The sequence below is a fragment of the Penicillium psychrosexuale genome, assembly GCF_028828465.1.
Source record: "Penicillium psychrosexuale strain IBT 29551 chromosome Unknown utg000004l, whole genome shotgun sequence".
Classification (NCBI taxonomy): domain Eukaryota; kingdom Fungi; phylum Ascomycota; class Eurotiomycetes; order Eurotiales; family Aspergillaceae; genus Penicillium; species Penicillium psychrosexuale.
This window is the reverse complement of record NW_026643189.1, coordinates 314032-339768: the sequence shown is the minus strand read 5'-3', so window position 1 is coordinate 339768 and position 25737 is coordinate 314032. Positions and strand designations below refer to the sequence as shown.

The 25737-nt window shown below is 48.3% G+C and overlaps 11 protein-coding genes across 11 annotated transcripts; 6 read left to right on the top strand and 5 right to left on the bottom strand.

Moving 5' to 3' along the window:
- Positions 1 to 172: 172 nt before the first annotated feature.
- Positions 173 to 1315, top strand: N7518_005932 (uncharacterized protein; the record flags this gene model as incomplete). The annotated part of the gene is made up of 4 exons (XM_057186859.1): positions 173 to 327; positions 382 to 538; positions 751 to 790; positions 840 to 1315. The coding sequence occupies 4 exons, from the start codon at positions 173 to 175 to the stop codon at positions 1313 to 1315; spliced, it is 828 nt and encodes a 275-aa protein (XP_057038562.1).
- Positions 1316 to 2314: 999 nt separating this feature from the next.
- Positions 2315 to 2942, bottom strand: N7518_005931 (GFA family protein; the record flags this gene model as incomplete). The annotated part of the gene is made up of 2 exons (XM_057186858.1): positions 2315 to 2764; positions 2826 to 2942. 2 exons carry the CDS (start codon positions 2940 to 2942, stop codon positions 2315 to 2317), a joined length of 567 nt encoding a protein of 188 aa, XP_057038561.1.
- Positions 2943 to 4405: 1463 nt separating this feature from the next.
- Positions 4406 to 5925, top strand: N7518_005930 (phosphotransferase family protein; the record flags this gene model as incomplete). Its single annotated transcript, XM_057186857.1, has 3 exons — positions 4406 to 5045; positions 5094 to 5532; positions 5640 to 5925. The coding sequence occupies 3 exons, from the start codon at positions 4406 to 4408 to the stop codon at positions 5923 to 5925; spliced, it is 1365 nt and encodes a 454-aa protein (XP_057038560.1).
- Positions 5926 to 6139: 214 nt separating this feature from the next.
- Positions 6140 to 7573, bottom strand: N7518_005929 (putative oxalate/formate antiporter; the record flags this gene model as incomplete). Its single annotated transcript, XM_057186856.1, has 3 exons — positions 6140 to 7056; positions 7155 to 7247; positions 7300 to 7573. The coding sequence occupies 3 exons, from the start codon at positions 7571 to 7573 to the stop codon at positions 6140 to 6142; spliced, it is 1284 nt and encodes a 427-aa protein (XP_057038559.1).
- Positions 7574 to 9136: 1563 nt separating this feature from the next.
- Positions 9137 to 9641, top strand: N7518_005928 (uncharacterized protein; the record flags this gene model as incomplete). Its single annotated transcript, XM_057186855.1, has 2 exons — positions 9137 to 9478; positions 9537 to 9641. 2 exons carry the CDS (start codon positions 9137 to 9139, stop codon positions 9639 to 9641), a joined length of 447 nt encoding a protein of 148 aa, XP_057038558.1.
- Positions 9642 to 11047: 1406 nt separating this feature from the next.
- N7518_005927 (putative homeobox and C2H2 transcription factor) lies at positions 11048 to 13585 on the top strand (the record flags this gene model as incomplete). Its single annotated transcript, XM_057186854.1, has 1 exon — positions 11048 to 13585. The coding sequence occupies one exon, from the start codon at positions 11048 to 11050 to the stop codon at positions 13583 to 13585; it is 2538 nt and encodes an 845-aa protein (XP_057038557.1).
- Positions 13586 to 14741: 1156 nt separating this feature from the next.
- N7518_005926 (multicopper oxidase) lies at positions 14742 to 16627 on the top strand (the record flags this gene model as incomplete). The annotated part of the gene is made up of 3 exons (XM_057186853.1): positions 14742 to 14976; positions 15034 to 15511; positions 15571 to 16627. 3 exons carry the CDS (start codon positions 14742 to 14744, stop codon positions 16625 to 16627), a joined length of 1770 nt encoding a protein of 589 aa, XP_057038556.1.
- A 355-nt stretch (positions 16628 to 16982) lies between these two features.
- N7518_005925 (thioredoxin family protein) lies at positions 16983 to 17355 on the bottom strand (the record flags this gene model as incomplete). Its single annotated transcript, XM_057186852.1, has 2 exons — positions 16983 to 17280; positions 17333 to 17355. 2 exons carry the CDS (start codon positions 17353 to 17355, stop codon positions 16983 to 16985), a joined length of 321 nt encoding a protein of 106 aa, XP_057038555.1.
- A 669-nt stretch (positions 17356 to 18024) lies between these two features.
- On the top strand, positions 18025 to 18722 carry N7518_005924 (RNA recognition motif domain-containing protein; the record flags this gene model as incomplete). Its single annotated transcript, XM_057186851.1, has 4 exons — positions 18025 to 18044; positions 18100 to 18172; positions 18232 to 18338; positions 18500 to 18722. 4 exons carry the CDS (start codon positions 18025 to 18027, stop codon positions 18720 to 18722), a joined length of 423 nt encoding a protein of 140 aa, XP_057038554.1.
- Positions 18723 to 19547: 825 nt separating this feature from the next.
- On the bottom strand, positions 19548 to 21575 carry N7518_005923 (uncharacterized protein; the record flags this gene model as incomplete). The annotated part of the gene is made up of 1 exon (XM_057186850.1): positions 19548 to 21575. One exon carries the CDS (start codon positions 21573 to 21575, stop codon positions 19548 to 19550), a length of 2028 nt encoding a protein of 675 aa, XP_057038553.1.
- A 539-nt stretch (positions 21576 to 22114) lies between these two features.
- N7518_005922 (fungal specific transcription factor domain-containing protein) lies at positions 22115 to 25363 on the bottom strand (the record flags this gene model as incomplete). The annotated part of the gene is made up of 4 exons (XM_057186849.1): positions 22115 to 22782; positions 22843 to 25057; positions 25124 to 25148; positions 25248 to 25363. The coding sequence occupies 4 exons, from the start codon at positions 25361 to 25363 to the stop codon at positions 22115 to 22117; spliced, it is 3024 nt and encodes a 1007-aa protein (XP_057038552.1).
- Between the last annotated feature and the right edge of the window lie 374 nt (positions 25364 to 25737).

Here is a 25737-nt window from a genome sequence, read left to right as displayed (position 1 = left end):
AACAGGTTTTCTCTCAGTCATCAACCTTTCATGATTTCCTATGCTCATGCATTTTTGTATCCATCCATGTGCCACCCAGTATTCCTCACAATTGTGATTGCTTCGATGTGCCTCAATGTATTCAGTCATCGGTCCGAATTTACCTGCTGCAAGGAGCTCTTTGGCAAGAAGAATGTCGTCTCTTGCTCCTGGGAATGTTCTTCGAGGGGCCTGTTGGAACTACCGCGTTCTGGAACCTGTTAAAGGAGATAACACGCACAATTCTACCGTTTTCAAGGCCCAGGTTATCGCGCGTGGCGCCCGGGTCGTCCCCGAAGTTCCCGAATGGTTCGTTATATTGCATTAACCATATCTAGACTCTAGGCTAACGTTGCTACCTAGGGCTTTGATCAAAGTCGCATCGCCCAGTGATGAAATTTCTACCAAAAATATACAACGTGAAGTTCTAACTTATAGCCTTCCTGGTATCGCCTCGGCGAAGTGCTTCCGAAAAATTTATGATATAATCGGTCGACGACAGCACTATCGCTTTGGAATGGTTGGATACTACTCTCGCAGAGGTGGAATACTATCCTAACATTCGAATCTACTCCCTTATCAAGACTTTGTTAAGAGTAGCGCTCACAAGTTATATCGTTTTGGAGGACCATAAACATATAAATACAGGTAAAATATCTGGTTTTAAAGAGCTGGCATTTACTAATTACCCTAGACTATAAACCGGCTAATATCCTACTTTCTAATATCTAGATAAATCGTCCTATTGCTAAATTAGGAGATTTGGGACTCGGTGAGCAGGTATTAATATACGAAAGATGCCTTTAATAACACGCTTATAGTTATCCCGGTCGGCGAACTTTTTAACGCCCAACCATATGCTATGCGCGCCCCTGAAGTCTTTCTAGGTCAAGTGTGCACTGAGCTATCGCAGGTCTGGGCTGTTGCCGCGATACTACTTTACTGGATCAAACCTGGTATATTAGGCGTATGGGATAGCCCTTATCCTTTGCTTAACGAGGCTTGGGCTATGGTAAAGATACAGCGGCTTTTTCCCTACTGGGAGATTCCACCTCCTGAAAGTATCGAGGGCGATATCCTTAAAGTTGCAGTAAAGTCTGCCCGATCTTTAAGTCAAGAGATGCCAGAACTACAAGCGATCCTACCTTTCGACGAAGAGATAAAGAAGGTGGAGATGCCGCAGCAGTTGAGAGATCTTCTTCGTTTTGTGCTCGTACCTGATCCGACAACAAGGCCCTCCGCCTCATCTGTGTTGGCATCGAGGGAATTTCGCAAGTTTGAAAATTACGATGCTTAGCTACCAGATTAGGCCCAAGTATGATATAAAGACATTGGTTAAAGAGAGGCATAATAATACATTGTCAAAGATATAGCTCATAACATCCATAGGGTTTATTCTCATTCACCTTCTACTATTGAATTGCTCCACCCGATCCACGATATTGAGGTGATCTCCCTCTCTTGCTGCTTGGAATGCTGTTCCCCGCCATACCTTCCAGCCCTAGCATTAATATCGGCTTTTGCTTCTAGTAGTCGTTCGACTACCTCGAGGTGACCTCCCTCTGCTGCTGCGTGAAGTGCTGTTTGCCCGTAGCCTCCATAACTATGTGCATTGCCTTTTGTTTCCGCTAGTAGTTGCTCGGCCACCCCAAAGTAAACTTCTTCTGTTGCTCCTTGCGGCGCTGTTTGGTCATCCAGTTGAACATTCATATTCGCATCCGCTCGAAGTAAAACTTCCACAGAAGTAGTGCACTCTGCTCTTGAAGCATGAAATAATCCATAATTCAGCGTTTCGGGGAAATTGTAGCCTTATTCAATGATCAACTCAACGAAGCGGCCACGACCCTCAATTTTAGAGCTTTGAAAGATTTCATGTTTGGCCTTTTCAGTCAAGAAGTTTGATTGATGCTTTGCATGGTACAAAAACAATGCAAAATGGCCTTGAGCTATGTGCAGATGTCAAGAGACCAATGTTTCCAAGTCATATGTAGTGAGAAAATGGGGGATCAAAGATGAGGATATATATATGGTGATATTGTTGAGAATATGGTCTGGGAGGCCTCAACGCCTAGAAACGGGATATTTTAGAGATTTGTATGGTGGGAATAGCTTCAATGCGGGAGCTCCATTTACAATACGGTGTGAAAAGGCGGTATACATTCAGGCACCTTCAGGCATCGATCTTACTAATAATCGCGCGCAGACGGGAACTCACCGCGATTCGATTGGACCTCCTCGACTTACACCGTATCGGATGACTCTTCTTTGATGGAGTTTGGATTTCATTCTTACGGTGTTACGCCACGTCTGTCTTATCTGTACACCCCAAATCCAAGCTAACTTTTACGTCCGAACCATAAGCCGTCCCTCTAACCTGCTCAAAACCCTCCACGCCATGTAACCACCCAACCCGATCCTTTGTATACTGCTCAATCCTCGGCCTCAACTTAGTCTCATGTAAGTTAAAGTCATCCACCGTTCCAATACGAAGAATGCTGTGCCCCGGGTATGCCTCGCCGACGCGATACATAAGCGAACCACATGTTGAACAAAAGAAGTTGGTCATTGTTTTGCCGGAAGCGATTGTTCGAGACTGGCTGTAGGATTTAAGATTTTCCCGGCCGCGCAGGTGTATCAGATGGGAGTCTGTAACTATGAAGTTGGAGGCGAACATCGACGCGGTGATTTTGCGGCAGTCTGTACAATGGCAGAGGAATGTGTCAACTAGGCCGGGACCGTCGGTTGGCTATTGTTCCCCGTTAATGTTAGATGTGCGATCCTTGGTATTTAGTATGTGCTATACATACAAAGGCAAGTTGTATGGCACCACAGTAGCATGTAGCTGTCGCTTGGTGCTCGTGAGACCAACCGTCATCTGCGCCGCCGGCTAGGGGTATGTAGGGTTTGGATTTGTCGATCGGCATAATCTTGTTTGGAGCTATCCAGAATTGGTGAGGCTAAGTTGTATATTGAATAATTACAGATAGAGATGATCGTAGCGTTAGAAGTACTTTGTACAATATTGTATTATCAATCAAGCACTGATGACGTGGCAGACATGTGATAATTTACCCAAATAGGAGTTTTGGGGCTGAATTTAAAGCCGCTACTTTAACTGACCACATTCTTGGCATTGTACATCTTACAATTAAAGGTAAGCCTATGGTAAATGTAAAGTGAGGGCATTCAACAGCGTCGCTAGACTTACACCGATTGAATACGTCTTTGGAAAGAAATGACTTGTCACCACTGTAATGGAGCAATATCGAGATGAAATTCGCTAATATTACAAAGGAAAGCTAATCGACCAGTGGCAGCCATTCTTTGGTTTGGTCCGACGTGAAAACCCATCAGCAAGTGCGTAAGTCAATATCTCGTATCAGTATGCAGGTGCCAGGCACTGTCCGCTAGGCGAAAGCAAGGTAAAGTCCCAGCCGTGGTTTTCCCCGACTTCTTCACAACACAGACGCAACATCCGTTGTGTAATGATAATGTCCCCTTGTCCACTCGACCGGGCCTCCCTCATAAGCATCTTGTAGTCTAGATGAATATCCCGACTCGAGACCTTTAGCAGTGTCTGCACCCCTTGTGACTTGTAGTGACTGCCTAGGCACTTTGGTCTGCCCACAGTTCAACATCCACCGAGAAAGGTTGCCTGTGGACCTTGAACAGCAAAACCAATCGAATGTCGTGGTTAGAGTTTAGGAACCACCATTCGGACTTCGAAGAGTACGGTGCGATTGAGACATCCCAACTTCAACAACAATGTATGACTAATTTCTGGCAATTGTGGAGAGAGGATGCGGACACGAGACCATACTGTAATCTGGTTCCTTTCGTAGTGGTGTGTGTGTCTAAGGGAAAAGAAAGAGAGAGAGGAATAAAGGAAGATATATGGAGTAGATAAGATCAGGTGACGTGATCCCAATACCTTCACGAAAATGACCTTCGGGATCAGCGAATGAAGAGGCCAAGTACATGGAGTTAGGCATGTCTAGAAAAGGTCTATCGAGATCACCTGATCTGTCATACCCGATAAAAGTAGGGCCGTGCGTTGAGCCGAGTAACCCCTCCTTCCAAGGTTCCCTAGCGTGAACTTAACCCCCTTCTCTTTCCCTTAATGTTATTTTGTGTAAATTGTTCCACGCTCTCTCCTTTGGCGTCGAAATTTGTGGGGCGAGATAGTGGAAGCCGGCTATTGAGTCGTATTGTGAGGGTTTGTGGGCGGGATATGCTGTTTGTGTGGGGTCACGTCGTGTTCATTGTCTAAGGGTAGCTGAGAAGAGTACTGCTCAAATAGGCGGTCTGGCATTTTAGTCTGGACTAGCATATCTTTCACTTAAGCCGCCAACTATCTCACCTACTTTTCAGAGTTAAAACGTCAACAATGGACTACAACAAACTCATCGATTCCTCACACGAGGCGCAAGAAGGCCTTTGGGTCGATGAGATCAACAAATTTCGAGTAAACGGGCATCTTTGCGAATGGGTCGCTAGCTTCCATCCAGAGCAATTTCCCTGTCAGCTGAATGGTGGCTTCTTGAACGGCTCGTATAACGTCTGTCAAAAGTTTCTATTTGAGGATGGTACTTCGTGGATACTCCGTTTCCCTCGCGTGAGGAGCATTTCCCCTGAATACGCCGACGAAAAGGTAGTCATGGAAGTGGAGGCTCTTTCTCTTATTCGCGAAAGAACAAGTGTTCCTGTTCCAGATGTCAAAGCCTGGGGTCTCGCCGATGCCAATCCTTTAGGTCTTGGCCCTTTCATCTTGATGAACTTTATCGACGGGGTGTGTCTAAAAGACTTATTCGCCGGAGGCGATTCTAGAATTATTCGAAAGGATATTCCAGATAGCGACCTGGAGATTGTGTACAGGCAGATAGCAAACTTCATGTTACAAATTTTTGAGATCAATTTTGACCGAATTGGAAGTTTACCCACGCCAAAGACGGGCTATTCTGCGCCTATACGCCCTCTCACATGGAAAATAAATGAGATCGCACGGACAGGGGGCGTTGATACCTTTGGTGCGTCAAGGTCTCTTCGGTGTTCTAGATTTGCTAATCATTTTTTAGGTGACCGAACCCAAGGTTTCTCTACAACCACAGAGTACTTCCAGTACATCATTGGCCAAGACTGGCAGCAACTTCGACATCAACCAAATTCAGCTATTGCCGAACTGGATGTTTACTCCAAGTATACTTCATTGAGTATTTTGGAATCGTTAATACCCCAATTTGTCAACACGGCGGATGAAAATGGCCCATTCAAACTCATCTGCGACGATTTTACCCCAGCGAACATGATCGTGAAAAGTGATAGTGATCTCACAATTGTCGGGGTCGTGGACCTTGAGTGGGTTTATGCAGGACCGGCGCAGCTCTTCGGATCAGCTCCTTGGTGGCTTCTTCATGATCGACCGGTCAATGATGAGTGGGATTTCGAAAACAGTTACCACCCCCCGGTGGCTACAGAACGCTATTTCGATTGTCTTCGCATATTTAAGGAAGCTTGGTAAAGGAAGAAGAGAAAAGGCCAAAAAGTCAATACAAGGAACTCTCCGAGCATGTTAAATGGTCCGAGACTTCAGGAGCTATGTGGGTTCATATGCTCCTTTCTAGTGGGTTCTTCAACCCACTCGGTTTTCCTTACATGAAGTGGCGGCAATTTATCGGTCTCGACCGGTGGATGGAACGTGTTAATGAGCTGGAAATTAGACCAGAGGTGAAAGACTTTGTGTGTGACAAGCTTCGAGACCTGGATGAGTATGACAAAAAGGTCGAAAAGGTCGAGGAACTCAAGGCCTCTCTCGATCGTGGCCAGATGACGAAGGATGAGTTTATTGTGGCTGTCGATAAATGTGGCTGTGATCATACTGTAGGCTCGTTGCCATGTGTCTCTGAATGATACTACACAAGGCCGAGAGCTGACGATTACAAATTGGCTTTCCTCTTGTCGATTTCAGGGCCTAAGGACTTCAATCAATCTGAATATAATCTATTATCCGCTCCAATGAAGAGTGTCTAATTCAAAATGACTTCTCTATGTACAAGACATGAATGTAGGCCTGGTACGTTGTTGGCCAATATATAATTTCCCCGGATTTTTCAGTACGAACATTCTAAAATCTTATCCCCCAACCCCATCCCTCGCAAATGCCACGAGACACGATGAATGCAATTGTGCAGGAAATATAGAGAACACCCCCAAAAATAATCAGCCCATAGAACTCCCCATTGTTGTGCTGCTGAATAGCGCCTGCAATAGGGATAGCGACGAGGGTGCCAAAGCTGACTATCGTCCATGTAGTTCCAACTCTCTTCCCATAATCTTGAATTTCACAGACCTGAGAAACGCAAACTGGTGCAATACTGATAGCTGATCCACTCCAGAAGCCGAAAAGCACAGCGTAGCCAATGACAATTCCCAAGCTGTCGGGATCGACCAGATCCTCGGAAAGCCAAAGGATGAGAGTGAATAGAGAACACATTAAGCAACTCACAATCATGACGTTAAATCGACCCAACCGATCAGCAACCAGCCCCGGGAGGAATCTTCCGAACACAGCACCAAGATTCAGAAAGACAAGAACCGCATATGACATCTGTTCATCGAAGCCGGCATGAAGTGTGTAGGACGTGATGTATGTGATTGGAATAAAAGCCGCAAATTCCGCAAGAAAGACACTCAGCGTCACGGATGCGTATTTGATATCTTTGAGGGCCTTAAAGTCGATGGATGTGACTGCTTTCTTGGAAGGGAGTCTGGTTCGGACCGTGAGGCATGCAATTGAGCATGTCACTACACATACCAGCGCGATTATGCGAATTGCCCACGCAAAACCGATGCGAGGAGCTGCAAAAAGAATTATCAAGGGAAATATGCAACCCCCAATGCCTCCCGCTGTGCAGGCTACTCCGGTTGCCCAGCCACGTCGAACATTGAACCAATGGCCAACAGCCGCCAACGGAGGTGTGAAAAGTGTGCCAGCTGATATTCCGCCGAGAACACTGAATGATAGAAATATTTGATAATACTCTTGTTCAGAGTCAGACTTTGTTTCTTCCGCAGGGATGTGTGAATTCGCAGTGAAGGTAATATGATAGGGGAAAGACACATAGATATTGGGAACACACCATGACTGAAGCTCAAGAAAATCAATGAAAGTACTATCCCAATAGAGCCCGGGAGCACCACATATAGAGCTCCGTGGGAATCAAGAATTGCGCCTGAAGTGCTCGTTAGTTCAGATTGCATTCGATATGGTGGGAAGATGATTACCAAATTGTGCACCCCCTAAGAAAAGGAAAAATGTGTACGTTCCATAGATCCAGCCAATACTCGACTCCGAATAATCCCGGAGTTGGTGGGTACTTGTCCAAGGTTGTAGGGCTCCCAGGCTGTTTAAGAGCCCCATGGACGGAATCATGGCACACCAAGCTCCAAGAACCACAGACCATGCCTTCAACCCGCCTTCGGGGTATTTGTCATGGTCTGACTCAGATGGTGCGATTTGAGGCAAATCGCGCCTTTGGAAGTCGATTTCCTGCTTCATTTTTAAGATAACGAGAAGGAGGTTTCTCAATATATTTGGGAGCCGTTCAGGTATAAATTCTCTGATTCGAATGAGATTCAGACATTGAAACACCTGTTGAATTACCGATCATCGAAATTTAGAACATTGCCAGGTTCTGATGAGGTTCAATTTCCCCTCAAAACTGTTATCTTTGGAGAAAAGGCCCCACCAAATGCTTTAACCCAAAAGGGAAGTTGTAGATCTCTATACGTCTTCCGTAGATGTTATATACAAGTATAGTCTGATCTATTTTATATGGGCATCTCTCGCTAGTTCAGTCAAATCCTCAGAGCCTGTACCATTTCTTTTGACACGCTAACCTTGGCTCAACGCATACATGAAGAATCAGTAGGATATAATCATTGAAAAAGACTACCAAAATGACATGATATGGCCGCAGAATTCAAAAGTGCAGAAGTATGTCTGGTAGAATTATATTATGCCTAAGGAATGTGGCAAAAACTAGGTATTTTCAGGCAGGAAGAGAAGCAGACAGCCGTGTCCTTCATTAGACTGACAAACAGGCTGCCTAGCTAGATAGCCTGTATATATAAGTCATATTTGATCATCTAATATTGCCTTTGATTCCTCAGTTCTAGTATCAAAGTTCTCGCACTTTATGGCTTCTGGTTACCTACCCCATTCTATTCATCATTTCTCATATGATCTACATCTGATGAAATAACAGACAAACAGGAGTCCATTCTTTGAATAAATTTTTTGAAGAGAGGCGTGACAAACCCTTCAGAAGTGCACCCTTCACGCGTAATTCCCTCTAGAGATCGATACTGTTTCAACATGACCTCTTATCTTCCCCCGGAAAATCTTACCCAGATCTTTTCTTTCCTCCCAAAAGAAGATAGTTTGGCTTTGTACGCGACCGTCTGCAAGATATGGCAGGCAGTCATCGAGCGGAAAACATTCTCTACTCTACGTCTCACCCCTTCTCGACTCCCAGAATTCCGTCGCATACTCGGTCTTTCTGTTATATATCGGAAGATTGCATCAGGAACCGCGTTCAGAATCATTTCCCATTTACCAAGATTGAGATCGCTTCAGGCTGAGTTCGAGGATGATGAAACAGACCATATATTGCGAAATCGTTTACGTCAAGGTATGCCGCTTCCTACATCATTTATGTGCAAACAATCATCTAAAAAATATTAGAATTTGCTCTCACCATTGAAAAAAACACCTAAATCTATCGAATCTCTCATTTTGACCTACCATAGAAGTCCCCATCGGAATGAGAATCTTCCTGTGATATCTAGTCCCGGGAAAGATGCGCTGAGTCTCGCGGTATCTGAAGTGAGAAAACAACTTAAATTCATCGAACTGGATACTATTATGGTTGGACCGGAACTCTTCTGGCCACCAAGTAATAAGGGTCAGCTATGTTGGCCGAAGCTCAGCACTTTCAACTTGAGCTACGGGAGTGCCACTCCCTCGGGAGATTGGCTCTTTGAAAGAGATCCAAGATGGAGAGAAAGGCCAAGGAGAAATTCGGATTCTGACACAAGCTTAGATTCCTATTTTTATGAAATGGAGGAGCCCTGGGAGCTTGCTCCTCCCCAGGATCGTCGCCTTGAGAATTTCCGCACAAAGCCCACCAAAGCCGTGAATGCACTATATCTAGCAGCTGGGAAAGCCGCTCAATATATGCCCAAACTTAGGGGCATGACTCTGCGTTCTATCGTTGAATGTGAAAACTTCGATGGACTTCAGCATGTCTTGGAACACAGTGCCCAACATTGGTTTTATTATGACCGCTCCAAAGGCAAAGCAACGTGGGTTAGCTCGGGGGAATTCCACGTGACAAGGGAAGTTCATGAGGTCTGGAATATGGTTGCCAAAAGCCATGGCCACGACCATATCACGGTTGAGGTAAGTTTGCCTAAATGAGCTACATAGGCATCTCTCGCTGGTTCAGTTAAATCACTAGAACCTTGGCTTCCATAGAGTGGCACCATCCCTTTTGACATACCAACCTTGGGAGATTGATGAAGAGTACATACAACGCGAGCAAGGCTTTTCATGGGAAGCTTGAAATGGAGAGCTCGATGTGTCACTATACTAGAATACGAGCGCAATAGAAAACCGATAATTTCACTTCTCAGCTTCTTCCAAGTTCACTGCCTAGAGTCATCAACCATTGTTTTCCCCATATAAAAAAACATTCTCCGTCTTTTTTCTCTCTTTGGTGCAACCATCTTGTCTTGACCCAATCATCGTGTACCACACATTGTATCTTCCTTACTATTTATGGTCTTGAATGGAGACAAGTTGATTTACGGGGGCATATCTAAATGCACCGAGAGAAGATGCAGAAACCGTCTACATGAGACAACCAACAGGCTGCTAATTTTCCAATGCCGAAGAAAATTCAAGCCAATGGGTTTGCATGAATTGTAAGCTAAGATAGATAGGCTTCAGACCTTCGTGTGTTTGTGAGATGGGTGAAAGCTGCATGGACCTAACGATTATAATAATCCACGTGGACGATTTTATTATCGCTGCTACTATAACTAGAAACAGTATACTTCCGCTGGGGATTTCTTCGTGGCCACTATACACCGACGTATTATGACCGAGAGGGTGATATGTCTTTCTCACCGAAAGGGGAGAGGATATAGCGAGAAAAATTTCCGCCAAATCTGGGGCCAGGAACCCGCGTTCATTAAGATGACGGCTACCCGGCTGAGCAGACGGGGCTAGACGACCGACAATTATATAGTGGAAGGAGCGGCGAGCATGGGTTCAACTCCCTGGACAGCATCCGATGACAAACCACTCCCCCAGATTTAGGTTAGCTTTAGTTAGTTTAGTTTAGATCAATCAAAAACCAATTTTCTGCTGTAGAAACAGTATACTTCTTACACAACACAGATATAAAAAAGAAAGCCGACGTCCGATATCGCGAAGAGATGAATCACCGGGGCTGGGCAACGACCCCAACTTGACGGAGCTTAACCTAAATAGGCTTAGCGTTGTCATCCAAAGGGCGCGCCGATGCATCCATTTTCGTCCTTTTTCACTTGGATTCTCCACCCGAAGCCTTTCTCCGCCCACTCAGTGTGGACTTCCTTCCTCTCGAATTAATTTCTTCCACTCCGTACTGTCATCGGAGCCTGCGCTATGAGGTGGATACCCAAGCATGTGTTTCGGCCTTATTCCTCATGACCATCATGCTTATCGTGAAAAAAAAAGCCACACGGGATTTGCCTTTGAGCGGTCCAAGTGAATGGTGCCCACCTCTGGTTCCAAGGTCACGGAGCTCCACCAGAATTGATTACTCACTCATCTCTCTACCCCGGACCAACCTTGGAAGGGTACTATTTTCTCTTCTGGTCGACTCCTCTTCCGCTTTGAATCGTGTTCTTTATTGTTCCCTTACTCTGCTGGACCTCAAAGGCTGTCCTCTGTGCAGCATTTCCCATTAGAATCGTTTACAACATGGAGTATTTCGATTTCGAAGGCGCCTCGTCTGCCCATGGCTCTAATCAACTAGACGACGATGTTGCTTCGATTGATATTGAACTCGACGAACCCGAAGAACAGGCAGCAAACTTCAACTCGATGGTTCATGATCAGCCATTGGAGTTCTCCAATGACCCGGTACCGGAGCAGTCCGAAGTGAATGTCGGACAAGCCATTGACCCCGTCGACCGGGCTCAGGAGCCGTGCGACTTTTGCCGACGAATGGGACTGGACTGTTTTGTTGCAAAGCGCGGTATAATGAACTATGGTTGTACATGCTGTATCTCTCTTTATCGTGAATGCAGTTTCACTCACGCCAAAACGCCGGGCAAGTTCCTCCAGACATTACATAGCGTGTCAGAGAATGCCTATGTTCCTACAGGCAGCCTGACCGGAAAGAAAGCCCTCAAATCAGTCTCATACAACACATATCCCAATGACCCAGATGCACGCTCTCAAAAGACTGGTGCTCGCTTCTCGCGCAAGGCAATCAGCATCCTGAAGGGCTGGCTGAGAGATCACGACGAGAACCCGTATCCTACCGAGCAAGAGAGGGATGACCTGAAACAACACACTGGTCTGACTCGGACGCAAATCGCCAATTGGCTCGCCAATGCCAGGCGACGCGGCAAAGTTCGTGCGTCGCCTGGGAGCAGTTCTCCTGTTCCAGGAGCTGTGGACATCCCCATGAAGCAATCCGTCAACGTATCCCTCATGACTCCCCTTGAACGTTGGAAGTACTCTCCCCCCGAAAACGAACCGGCTACGATCAGCGATATTACCCGTGCCCTGGCCAATCCCCCATTCGATCCCTCCCGTCCACGCCAGGCTCCATCGAGTCACGTGAGGGCCCGTTCTAGTAACAATGAGTCAAGCCATGCTAGCTCTGAACATAAACTGTGCGCTGCCTCCGCCAGTAGTTTTGATTCATCCATTTCTGATCTCTCTTTTGCTTCTGCATTCTCCCATCGATCCTCTCTTTCCTTTGGCTCAATGGACCGGAAAGACCGTCGCCGCCGCCGCAAGGCCTCGGTGCCTGTCAATACTCTGGCCCATTCAAAGGCCAAAGCTGCTCGTCCTTTCCAGTGTACCTTCTGTACCGACTCCTTCCCTGCTAAGTATGACTGGCAGCGGCACGAGAAGTCCATACATCTAATCTTAGACAAATGGACATGCTCCCCCCACGGCGGTGCAATTGAACAGGACGGTATACCTGTTTGTGTCTTCTGCTTGGCAGCTAATCCAGACGATGAACACCTTGAAACTCACAATTTCGTCACCTGCCAAGAGAAGACAGTGCAAGAGAGGACATTTTACCGCAAGGATCATCTCAACCAACACCTCCGCTTGATGCACAATGCCAAGTTCCAACCCTGCATGGAGAAATGGCAAAGCAGCATTACAGATATCAACTCCCGCTGTGGGTTCTGTGGTTCCCTCTTCCACACATGGAAAGACCGAGTGGACCATTTGGCCGGTCATTTCAAACATGGGGCTAGCATGGCTCAATGGCAAGGGGACTGGGGCTTTGACCCACAGATCCAAGCTCGCGTCGAAAACGCCATTCCGCCGTACATGATTGACTATGAATGGCGGTCTCCTGATCCCTGGGGCACTGAGCATGCTAAAGGAGATGGTAGCACGCTTATGCTTCCCGTCCCTACGGATATCAATTGTTACCATCGGCTTTCTCGCGCACTCACTGCATACATAAATGACCAAAAGGCACAAGGTCATGTTCCGTCAGATCAGATGATACAAGCGGAAGCTCGTCGCGTCATCTATGGATGTGACGATCCCTGGAACCAGACCTGCGCGGATAATATTGTTTGGCTGGGTGTCCTCAAGCGTGACTGTGGATTGGAGACTCCCGTGAACAACGACAGCATCCAGTTTGCCGATCTGGGCATGCAGCCCCCATTCGCTATCAATGGCGGCCTCCGAGCTCCACCCCGGGAGATCAATGTGCTAGCGCGAACAGTATGCCAAGGGGCCGCCATCCACAGCCCGGCAGTCTCTAGCCCTAGTCTTCGCAGTCACGGCTTTCCTGGCACCGGCTTCTCTTCTGCTGGGCCCAGCCGACCGGGGAGTATATCAGGCAGTTACGCTGGTAGTGCAGGGATGATGTCAGCTGGTCCTGATCCGTCATTCTCCACGGATTGGGCTAGTAGTCTTCCAACCACTGCGTCTGTGCTGGGAGAAAGCACAGCTGACCCTTTGGTACAAATGGGATTTGACCCAGAATTCCTACAACGACTGAACGACAGCTACAGTGAAATCAATCCTGATGGTTTGGAAGGCTTGCATCTAGATGGCGCCGATGGTCAAAAAATTTCCGAAGAACAAGGATGGTCAACGAAAGGCTCACTTAGTCAGCCCATCCCCCCGTCTCGTGGGGGTGAGTTGTCTGCCTCAAACCCGGTTGCTATTTTCAATTCCAAAGCGGGCCACCCTCCTGCATCGAATGACACCCATGATGACATGCCAGGCTACTTTGTCGATGGCAACTATTGATGTCTTTGGCGGCTATTACTTCCCCCATGCCGTATCATGCATGGCAAGAAAAGTTAACTTCACAAAACTGTTGCAATCTTCCTTGTTGATAACATATGACTTGGATATTAATCATGTTTTCGAGATATCACAAATCAATTGGCGTTTTCCAATTTCTTCTCCTGTTTTAGATATCAGCTGCATCCAGGCAGCTTCCACACGTCACCCTTGTGGCGGGTGGTTCAATTTGGAATCCAACTGCCCCCATCTCCCTTGTATAACCTCCCTCACCTAAGGCTTTCGTTTCATCCTGAAAATTGCGTACCTTGATTCAGTTTCAGCACGTGGCTCCATGGTAAGTCGGGATGAGGATTACACCGACTCTTTTTCGATGAAATCTGATTTATGACTGGTTGACTCATAGTGCGATGACGACCGAGACCGGCAGTTCTTTGATGAGTCCAGTGATATCCATTCCCATCCGTGTAACATGTAGATTACCGAAACTCTGACCCCAAGTCAGACTCTCCCACGGCTGTGGAAACTTTGCGCCCAGCATGCGCCATTCGTCCCGGATACACCACACCAGCAACGTGCCAAATCCCAAAGGATCCCTGTCTTGAATCTGCCCGCTTAGGGCTATGCTTACACATAAGCAGGTGCCAACACCTTCATCACAGATTCATCCCTGCAGCACCGCCAAGCTACTGTTTGGGACTACCGGGGTATCTTGAACTTTGAGTTCTTCATTCGCCACGAGTCAGCCAGCTGTTCCCAATCGCGTGCCTTGCTTCAGATCGAAGATTGCAACCTAACTTAGCCTTTAATCATTGGCTTAGCTGCGAAACAGGCTTCAAGACCCAAGATCAATCTACTAATTCTCGGATGAACTTCGCCTCCGCCTATTCCCCGAGAGGTTAGATTAGTTCCCGACAGAAGTGGATGGCTTATTCCATTTCTTTGCGCCTATACGAGCTCGCAAGGAAGACTCGCCCATGAGAATCCTGCATCTGATGTGATAGACCCACATGAGAGCTGCGAGATGCATATGCTCACTCAATGCTCTATGACTCTCCCTGGGCCGGCATAAAAGGGCGGGAATCCCATAAAAAGCATGGAACATCAAGAACAGGCCGTTCGATTGATACAAATTCCCAGTCTAGTTTCATCTTTAGATATGAAGTTCAGCCTGTGCCTTTGGGCTCTATGCCTCGTCCAATGGACACATGCGGCTACAGTGTTCTTTCCGGTTACCTTGACATGGTCGAACAGAACTGTCGCAGGAGTGTCTAGGCAAGTGATTTCGACAAACGGGCAGTTTCCTGGTCCCCCTCTGCGGATCAACCAGGGGGACAATGTTGAGTTTCTCGTTGATAACCGCTGCCCGTTCAATACAACTATACACTTCCATGGTAAGCTCTTCCAATAGCTTGAGCTGATTTGCATATCCATACTAACTGATTCTATAGGAATTGAACAGCTGGGCACTCCTTGGTCTGATGGAGTCCCAGGTGTCTCTCAGAGATCCATCACACCGGACACTTCGTTCCTGTATAAATGGACCGCAACCGAGTACGGGGCCTACTGGTATCATGCCCATCACCGTGGCTCTCTCGAAGACGGGCTTTACGGACCGATCTATATCACCCCTGCCGCCTCGGTGCAAAAGCCATTCAGTCTTATCACAACTGATCCCGCTCAGTTGAGGGCTATGAGTCGCGCGGAGAGCGTGACCTCCCCCATCTTGCTTTCGGAATGGCGTGTCCTCACGTCCGAGGAGATCTGGGCTGCCGAGATTGCCTCTGGCACAGACGCATTCTGTGCCAATGCTTTACTCATCAATGGCAAAGGGTCCATCACTTGTCTGCCACGCGCTGAGATTGATGCCTTGACGACACTCGTTCAGAAAACGAGCTTGGGTGGTGATCTGAGACTAACAGATATGGCGTGAGTGGTTGTCTAATGAGTTCTTCAATGATCCCGGCAAAGACTAACTTTATCACTAGATGCTTCCCTCCCAATATCACTGAAACGGTGTTCAACTTCCCACACAACTACGCCGCCATCCCCCCAACTATGTTCGAAGGCTGCGTACCATCACAAGGTCCCCAAGAATTATTTACTGTCAATGCAGCCAATCAATACGTCAGCTGGGATCTCATTAGCACAGCCGGCCTACTAGAGCTTACCTTCTCAGTCGACGAACACGACATGTGGGTATACGCCATAGACGGACGATACATCGAGCCCCTCAAAGTCAACGCAGTCACCGTCCCGAACTCAAACCGATACTCGGTTCTGGTCCCCCTCACCCAGCCAGCCGGAGACTACACCGTGCGCATGGTCAGCGCCAGTATAAACCAGTTCCTCAACACGACAGCAATAATGCGCTACCAAGGCGTGTCGCAGCTAACCCGGCCATCCAACCCGTGGATCCAAATCAACAACGCAGCCGCCAGGACAGACACCGTCTTCCTGAACGAGTCCATCGTCGTCCCGTTCCCAGCGCTCGTCCCGTCAAACAATATCGCGCAAACCTTCTTCTTGCACATCAACCAAGTCGGCGTCGCCTACCGCTGGAGACTCGGTAATTCCAGCTATGGCCTCGAGCTCGAGGAAGCACAGCCGTTGCTCTTCAACCAGAACTCTATTCCCAGCGACTTGATCATCCGAACGAAGAATAATACCTGGATCGACTTGATTCTTCAGACGGATACCATCCTACAGCCCCCGCATCCGATCCACAAGCATTCGAATAAGCATTTCATTATCGGTCAGGGGAATGGTACTTTTGGTTGGGGCTCGGTCGCGGAAGCGGTACAGGCTGTTCCTGGTAGCTTTAATCTGCAGACGCCCCAGTATCGGGATACTTTCCATACGCTTCCGGCTGTCACGGGCTTGAGTTGGACGGCTATCCGGTATCATGTTGTTAATCCTGGGGCGTTCTTGTTGCATTGTCATATTCAGGTTCATCAGAGTGGGGGCATGGTCTTGGCGATGTTGGATGGGGTTGATGCTTGGCCTGTTATCCCGGCGAATTATTCTATTGCTGCTGGGTTCTAGTGTTTAGATGAGGTATATGGGATAGATTTGAGGGAAGTATATAGGTGGGCTTTCTGACGCCATTGGTGTGATGTTTACTGAGGTATTTGATGTAGGTTGCACAGTGTATTGAGTGGTTGTACACGGGATAATGAGACGCCGAATGTTCGAGCAATATCTGTATGAATGCACTCTAGAATGAAACCATAGTTGAGAATCCCTCTTTGATAAAAGAGCCGTATCCATTAAAACAGGATCAGATAAGCAGCTGTCTGATCGATGACATGCCAACATTATAACAAGACCAGCTTAGCAGATGACTGGAGGCATGTATCCCACAAGCACAAGTACCTCGGTGGATAAAAAAAGAACCACCTCAAAGAAGATGAGTTTTGATCCCCTGCTCAACAGCAGGCAAGTGAGCCCCGACAATCTCTGTGATCTTCTCTCCGTCCTTAAATAGCATGAATGTCGGCTTAGCCCGCACACCTAGCTCCTGGCCAACGTCCTCGATTTTGTCGACATCCACCTGGTAGAATTTCACTTGGGTGTAGAGGTTGCTCAATTCTTCAATTTTCGGTTCGATGGCTTTGCAGTGTGAGCACCATTCGGCGTAGCAGTCGAGGACGACGGGGTCTGGTGAGCCGAGGATCTTTTGTAGGAACTCGGCTTTGCTGTGGGGTATTAGTTTGTGTTTGTGTTTGTTTGTGTAAGGGAGAGACTTACCTGGTGATTTCAATGACAGGCATGTTGATGATTGAGTTGAGATGAGGAGTTGAGATGAGGAGTTGAGATGAGGAGTTGAGATGAGGAGTTGAGATGAGGAGTTGAGAGTATGAGTTGTAAGTTGGTTGTAGAATCAAGGTTGGGTGGAGGAGAAAGAAGATTTTATATAGAAGGTCCGGGGGTGGGGTGATCTAAATGGGATGATATGACCTCATAACGAGAACACATAGGAAGGAGGATTCTAAATATAGTTTTCAATATGGTACTTTTGCTCTTGGTTACTTGTTCTACAACATCCACACTGGATATTATTTCAAATGGTGCCATTGTTGCATACGTCTGTTGTATGAGGTGCAAGTAGGAATCTAGACTCCTGACAGCGTGGGGAGACGGGTCCACTATGTATGACAAAGCGACAATACAGGTAAACAAATTACCCAAACAAGTATACATAAGTCAGGTCTCACAGACGCAATAATCCAAGCCAAATGCACGTCAAACAGCCAAATCGCAAAATCAAAACAAAACAAAACAAAACAAAAAACGCGCCTGAAAAACGAGGAATCAGGAATCTGTGGGGTGATGTTGTTCCGTCCCGGGTTGTATTTAAGATCAGGCTCGGCTGTGCCCCTCTTCACACTAACACCCTTCCCCCCTCTCTCTCGATCTCTCTCCACCCCATTTCCATCAAAATGTCGAAGCTTTTCATTGGGTAAGACTGACCCTAGTGAAGATATATCATGCGCCTGCTGACCATCATTTTCTAGCGGTCTTTCCTGGAACACAGACGACAACAGTCTGCGCCAGCGCTTCGAGGAATTCGGCGTTGTTGAGGATGCTGTGAGTCGCTCTGACTTCCATCACTGATTGCCCAACTCTAATGTCCATTTTCTTTCTAGACCGTCGTCAAGGACCGTGATACTGGTCGCAGCCGTGGATTCGGTTTCGTTCGTTTCTCTACCGACGATGAGGCTACTGCCGCTATGAACGCCATGAACAACCAGGAGTAAGCAAGCTAATCTCATCTCTCACTCTCCTCCTCTCTACTTTAAGCGACTGGTCAAGTCCTGCTGGAACAGTCGCGCATCATGGGCGTCGCCTGTTCCAGCGCGACATGAACGATCTCTTCCTCCCGTCAAAACATCTACTAACAACCACTTCTTTCAGGTTCGACGGTCGCCAGATCCGTGTTGACAAGGCTACTGAGCGCGCTGCCGGTGGCGGTGGTGGTCGCGGCGGCTTCGGCGGCGGCGGTTACCGTGGTGGCGGCAACGGAGGCTACGGTGGTGGCCAGGGTGGCTACGGCGGTGGTCAGGGCGGTTACGGTGGTGGTCAGGGCGGTTACGGTGGCCAGCAAGGCGGCCAAGGTGGTTACGGCGGCGGCTACTAGATGTTCCTGTCACGAAGCTTACGAAGGTCTGGACGTGATTAGCACTTTTTTACGAAGGTTGTGACTTATGCTGGGTTGACGGATAAATTCGCTGGGCCAGTGACACTTGAACCTGCCCAATACAAAATCGAACTCGTTCAACTAACCTTACCTTTAATCGATAATCAATAATATCGAGCCTTGAATCAGTTTTCCGTTTTGCTTTCTGGCTTTCTGCTTTCTAGTGTACATTGTGGGATGTAACAAGTAGAGATTGCCCCGCATTGTAAGGACAGGTCGCCTTTAGAATAAGATGTGGACACAGGTTACATGGAAGAACCAGTTTGAAGGTTTCGTGCATTGTATCCACACGTTCTATGCATAATCCACAGATCTGATATCCAATGTCTGTCAAATAGCTAATCTATTGGAGAGGGACGATCACTAAGCGAGCGGGAGGACCTGGGGGCAAAGTGGAGATATCAAAGTCTAGACTTGGCATTGTTTCATAAAAAGATTTAAGGCATTTTATGTCACCCAGGAAAAGATATCCAGGAAAAGACATCTAAAGAAAGACATCTACTATCGATCCAACTGGATCATGTCGTTCTAAAAAAAGCGTTTACGGCCGATATTCTTGAACGAACATACAATTTATAAATCTGAAAAACCAGATGAGGTTCGCTAATATAAGGAGAATCATAAAGCTGAACTAACGAGGGGCTATGGCTATGGCTAAATCAGCAAAAGACATCAAAATGGAGAGGAACATTGTAAAAATCATCAAAATGCCAAATATATCGCCTGATATCGTTCCTGTCGTGGTCGTAAGGTTGAGAAAGTGGATCAATCTGTTTTTTCGTCTTTTTCGTGCTCTTCTTCTTCGCCATGATTATCAGACTGGGCAGTCTCATCCAACAAAACGGGAGACTCGATAGGGTCAGTGGAAGAAGGAGAGGACTCTAAAGGCATAGCAGTAGAGTCCACAGTGTCATCCAAAGGAGTCTCTGGGTCGCCCCCAAGGGGAAGTTGCGTAGTCCGGGTAGGCTCCATGAGCTCGAAAGGCACAGAAAACTCAACGGGGACATCAGACAAAGAAGAAGGATTTTCATCCTCCTCAACTTGAGCCTGAGCATGAGAATCAAGAGAGTCAACAATCAGAGAAGCAGACTCCACTAAATCAGACGTCGAAAAATCGGAATTCGGTATAGAGACAGAAGGAATCAGAGATGGAGCCACACTCAGATTCGGCACAGCCGAGGAGGGCAGGATCTCATGAGCCGAGCCTTGTGAGAAATGGGAGTAGACGTGGACTTGCTGCTGACGGGAACCGATAGCAAGAAAAACCACAAGGACACTGAGAAGAAGCAGGGCAAGGTTGCGCTTATCGGCCGCCAGAACACGGATGTAATTGATGAGGAGGGTCGAAAGAGCAGGTTCATGTTCCTTCTTCTCCAGTCCAAGCTCAGGTGTATGGTCGAGACGGGCTCCAGCTTCAGGGAAAGCCTGCCTGAAAGTCATATCATCAGACGTCGTGAAAGACCCCGTATCACTGACCATGCGGGCATGGCCCTGCCTAGGCGACTGCAAAAACTCCGGTGGGACCTGCTGCCTACCATCAACCGACGGCGACATCTGCGGTATCTGACTATTCGCCTGCTCCACAACTGCCATCTGCTTCTCTGCAAGCCTCCTCTCCAAATTATCGCGAATATCAGAGGGCAACCAAAGCCCGACCTCGACATCAACCTTCTCCATATCGCGCCACGCAGCAGCCCACGCCCCAGCGCGCATCAATCCATTCGCGGCAAACACCTGAATCTCCCATTTACGATTACTATCTCCATGCTGCACATGCTTCCCACAGTCGGGACACTCATCCCCCTGCTCGCCGTCCGTCTCGCTCTCTCCGATATCCGAGAATTCCCCATCGGAGCCAGAGCTAGAGTCATTGTCGTCCTGTCCCACGAAGTGCCCGTTCTGAAGACGTGGTCGTTTCAACTCAAGACTCTCCAACAGCCGCTCCTCCAGGATATCGTACAGGTCCTCCGGGTGCGAGATCAGCACGCCACGATCGCGCAGCACGCTCGATCCCACCCGGTCTTGCAGCCGCCGCCAGCGCCTCCAGTATTGCGCCGGTAGCTCTTCTTCCAGGATATCCTGGTTCCTCGGGTCCGATGCTCCAGGTACTGGGATGGACGGCGGGAGCAAGGTGCAGTGCAGCAGCACGAGGGGAGCCTCCCTCTTGGGCTTCGGCTGTTTCGGTGCATTTGGCGAGTAATACGGTGATCGCCTCAGTGGGGAGGGGCCGGGTGACCGTGACCGGAGACCTTGTCGTCGTCGCGGGGGCGTTATATAATCGTCGTCATCGGCTTCGTCTTCTGTGTGCATTTGCATCGCCCGGACGGAACTCGGTTTTCGGAAGGCGGCTTCGCGCTGCCGGATGGTGCGGTTGTTAGCGGGGTTGTCATTGAAGTCGCCGAACTCGGACTCCTCCATTCTGTAGCCGGCTATCTTTTCGTTGATGTCCATCTCTGGCATTTTATTCATTCTGTCGACTGGGTGGATGAGGACGGAGGCTGGGGTCGAAGCTAGTGACGAGCGACTCGAGGCTCTGGATTTCAGTTGGTCTAGCTCATCGTCCATTTCACGGCCGAAGACGTCGCTTGTTGAATGACGGGATGAAGAAGAGGAGTTGTATTCATGGTCTTGGGTGGAGGACATCTGGGCATTATCGGCAAGGGAGGGCACCGGCACGTTGGTGGACTCGAGGGAGGATATAAGGAAGCCTTTGCTTGGAGGAGTAAATGGTTGTGGGCTTAGGATCTCTGTGCAATCGATGTTTTGTTTACTGTCGTTATTCAACTGCGCCATGAGATTCTCATATATGGGTGGCGGGAGGCTGGGTTCTGAGACTTTCGAGTGCTGCCTGTAATAACAAAAGGACTTACGGACTTGGTAAAACCAAATTCCACATATTCCCTTTGTGTGAACGCGAAATTCAAGACACTCCAACGTGTGTTGACAGCCGCTCACCGCCCCGTTGTTCCGGGCAACCACTGACATGTCGATCGTCAAGCCACACAATATACTACTCGAGTACATCGTAAGTTGTATTGAACGTGGAACTTCCAAGGTTATCGTGGGTTTATACCTCTGTTATGATCTCAAAGAAATAAATTTGCAAGAAACCTTTTTTTAGTCTATTGGAAATGGACTTGAACCCAACTCCTCCAAGTCAAACATGCCGGTTTGAACATACACAACCAAAACAGGGATCAAGGATATCATCCAACATGACGCCAAAAAAACCCCATCTCGGTCGGAAATATATAAACAAAAGCAGAAGCTAATCGCTGGAACAAAGGCGAATGCAAATCGCCCCAAGCAGATAAATATATACGAAAAGAACATTACGGAGGCCGTGACACATCATCAGGACTCATAAGCGGATAATTTTGATGGTCGCCGAAGAAACTTAGGACATCCTGAGGGAGGTATTCCAACCACGGAAGGATCTCGCCGTTAACGAACGGCAAAGAGTCTTGCTGGTTAATGGAGTTCATATCGACCTCATGACTCCCGATCATCATCCCGTTGGCATCGTCCATTCCCGGCTGGAGATCGGATGTGGCTTGGGGTATCGAGTAATTATATGCGGATGGCTGGGTATCCATATGTGAAGTTGGGAGCCCGGGGGGTAGCATCCCGGGAAAAGTAGATTGTGTTGTCTGTACGGGGCGTGTTGTCCGCATGTTTGATTCGGGATAGGTTGAATTCATGCCCATGTAATAAGAAGGGTCGGTGCTAGTTGTTCTGGCATGAACATTGGGGTATTTAGCATTTGTCTTGAGTGAGGGTGTCATTTCTTCGTGAGTCCTGGCGGGTGCAGTAGATTGCGGATATGAAGAGCTTGGCCCTTCGCTGGCATTCGTCGGTAGGACTGGGTAGCTGTGACTGTACTGCGACGAGTATGTTGGTCTATTGGGCGAAGTCTCGGCCTCGGTCGTGGACATCTGATAGAGTAGACTCAAGTTAGGCTGTGAAGAATTTGTTGCTCCTGTGAGTGCCCATCCGATAGCTGTCAGAACATAAGTTGTTAGTGCTATGTTTATCATGAATATCAACGAATCTCACAAACCTTGACTTGGATCGATGTGTGGTGACCATTTTCCCTCAGATGAGATATCCGCGACCCCGGCTGGTCGTTCTGGATCAAAGACAGAATCCGTCGGGGCATTGCCCGCACACCAAGCTCCTGGCCCAAGCGCTTGCCCAGGGGCGATACCCTGTGTAATTTCCATATCCTCCACGGCGTAAAGGAGAGGGTCGACAATCCCCTTAGCCTTCTGATCCAGCACTGTCAAAATATACCCAGTGCCTTCCCAATATGTATTGAGTGCTTTCAAAGCCTTATAACACCGCTGATAATTCTCTTTGGCGGCAGAAGCAAGCAGGATATGCTTCGCCATAGACTTCCGTTCTGTCCCGTTCGATGACTCTATAGCAGGCATCACGAACCCACTAGACTGATTCGCCAACAGTGGCTGAGGTTGGTGCGACTCAGCTCCCGAGGATGAAGACGCATAGTAAGCACTTTCCATGAGGAATGCGCACGCCGCAATGTACATCGGCTGACTCGTGAAAGGGTTCCCAATAAAGCTTTTCCCATCGACAAGTTCCGAGAAGGATAAGATATCGGCAATAGTTTTGGCAGATGACATCGACAACTCACGACTATTCGGGTAGAGATGTTGGATTGATCCACCAAATGAGTTCAACAACGTCGGTTGGTGAAGGAGAACAATGAGAGTATGGAACCAAAAATGGAGAAGAATGAAATTAGTCCCCTCCTTGGCTTTGACATAGGCCTGAAAGTTGGCTGCGTTGAAATGAAGTCTGGGGGACAAGTGTTGATAGATGCCGGTCAGGTCGCTTTCCATCCCGGCCAACATCTTCAACGTGTCAGGTGTGACGAGGTTGACATCCTGGATGCCATTAATGAGGTCGGTCACCCGACCGTACAGATGAATGATCCGAATAAGTGGTGGGAAAGGCGCGGGCCACCCATTTGGTAGCTGAGATTCAGATTGAAGAGGGAAGCAGAGTTCAATATCCTCATCGCGCAGTGTCACTGGCCTCCCGGTACCCGAAGAGATGACTCTGTCTAGGAAAAAGATGCTCCAGAATGAGTCTACCCGTTCGCGCTCCCGGGCACGTTCCTCGACCAAAGTCTGTGAGGTAGTCTTGGGTGTCAGATGCATATCCAGATCATCATACTGTTCCTCTCTTAGTTTCCCAGCGTGACCTGTCATCACTTCACTCGGTGTGACGCCGGTCTTGCCATAATTATGTTTGAGGCCTTGTAACTTCTGCAGTCCAAGGTCCTGTGCCATGCGAATGGATATTCCAAGGTACATCCACAGTCCACTGTCGTGATTTGATCCGAATTGTTCATAAGCGAGTAATAAGCAGGCTTGGACGGCAGAAAGGGTTGGACATGGCAGTGAATCCACGAGACCGCTCATCGCGCGATGACCAAATGGCAGGCCACGGTCCCACTTTTTATCGTCGAGTGGCGGCTGCGAACGATCGATAGGAGGAGCCTGTGGAGGATCAAGTGATGGGTGTATTGAGAATCTCGCAGCTAACGAACACACTGCATCTACCAACATGGTGTCGACCTTTTTCTCTTTGAGGTCCTGGAGAAATCTCTCTCGCTGTAGGAAAGGAAAGCTGCAGCCCAGGTGGGCAAAGAAGAGCTCGCACAAATGGGATACAATATTCGAAACCGGAAGTGCATCATCTCGGTCATAAAATGGGATATTCGCATCGCGGCTGTCCCGATTATCCGCGGCAATGGCCAGGGGTCTTGTGTGAATGTCGGACAGTTTAGGGCTCCTAAGAGGAGAGAGAGACTCTGAGGACGTGGACGGGTTACTCTTGCGAGAACCTCGGACTTGCACAACCATTTGTTTAAACCCCGGTACAATCGCAGTAGGGCCGAAGTATCGAAAATACGGGACGTGCGTGCGACCCCCCGAGCTCACAGAGGTACGACCACTCGCCGGACTGTCCCCAACAGCATGTGTATCCAGGTCCTTGTTCGCAGAAGTATCCCAGGAGGAAACTTCCTTTGATCCGGGCGGTTTCGTCGGCTTATCCGCAGAGGGCTTGGCTATCGTTGCTGGCACTGGTTCGGGGGAGCTGCTTTCGACTGCCCGGGCAGCACGCTGACTTGTCAATTCATTCGGTGCGGAAAGGCGCGGCGCTCGAGATGCGGAGTCGGACTGTGTTCGCCGGTGTGCGGTCGACTCGGTATATCCGAGGCAGGTATGCTTGTAGTCGGAGCAAGTCTTACACACTTAACCCATATACCCGTCAGCGAGATATCCACAATCGAGACGCCCCGTCCATCCTACCTGGTTGTTCACCGGAACATCGAATCTTGCGCCGACGACATGTTAAACAACTGAATAAAACAAAAGTGACGTCAGTGTCTTGGTCCTCGAAATTATGTCCGTGAACTCAATGAGGCCCACTTACGCGGCATTAACGCGGCGGCGCTTGGTTTGGGGCTGCCCATCTGTGGCAACAAAGCGGATTTGTCTGGGAACAGAAGGAATGCCGCCGTTTTTCTTCTTGGGAGAAGGGAGGCTCATGGCGAGCCAATAATTATCCGTGGCCTCGACCCATTGGGTACCTGCACACTCCCAGCTTCAGCTTGAGCGCGTCGGGGGATTCTCGGCGCGGATCTTGGATCCTAAGGTTCAGGGAGGACGAGGATCGGACGGATGAAGTAGGGAAGGTGTCAAATGGCGAAAGCTTCATTAGGAGGGAAATCAACGGTGGCCAATGTTCCAGGCTAATAGGGGAGCAAAAAGTATGTGTGAAGTGTTCAAGGGAGAAAAGTTGGGGAGGAGGGGAGTCGATAAGGCCTCGTGATTTCCTTCGCTTGTACTACGCCACTCTTTCTAGCACAGTTTACATTTCCGAAACTTTTGGAAATCTCACGATGTATTTGTGTAAGGTAATG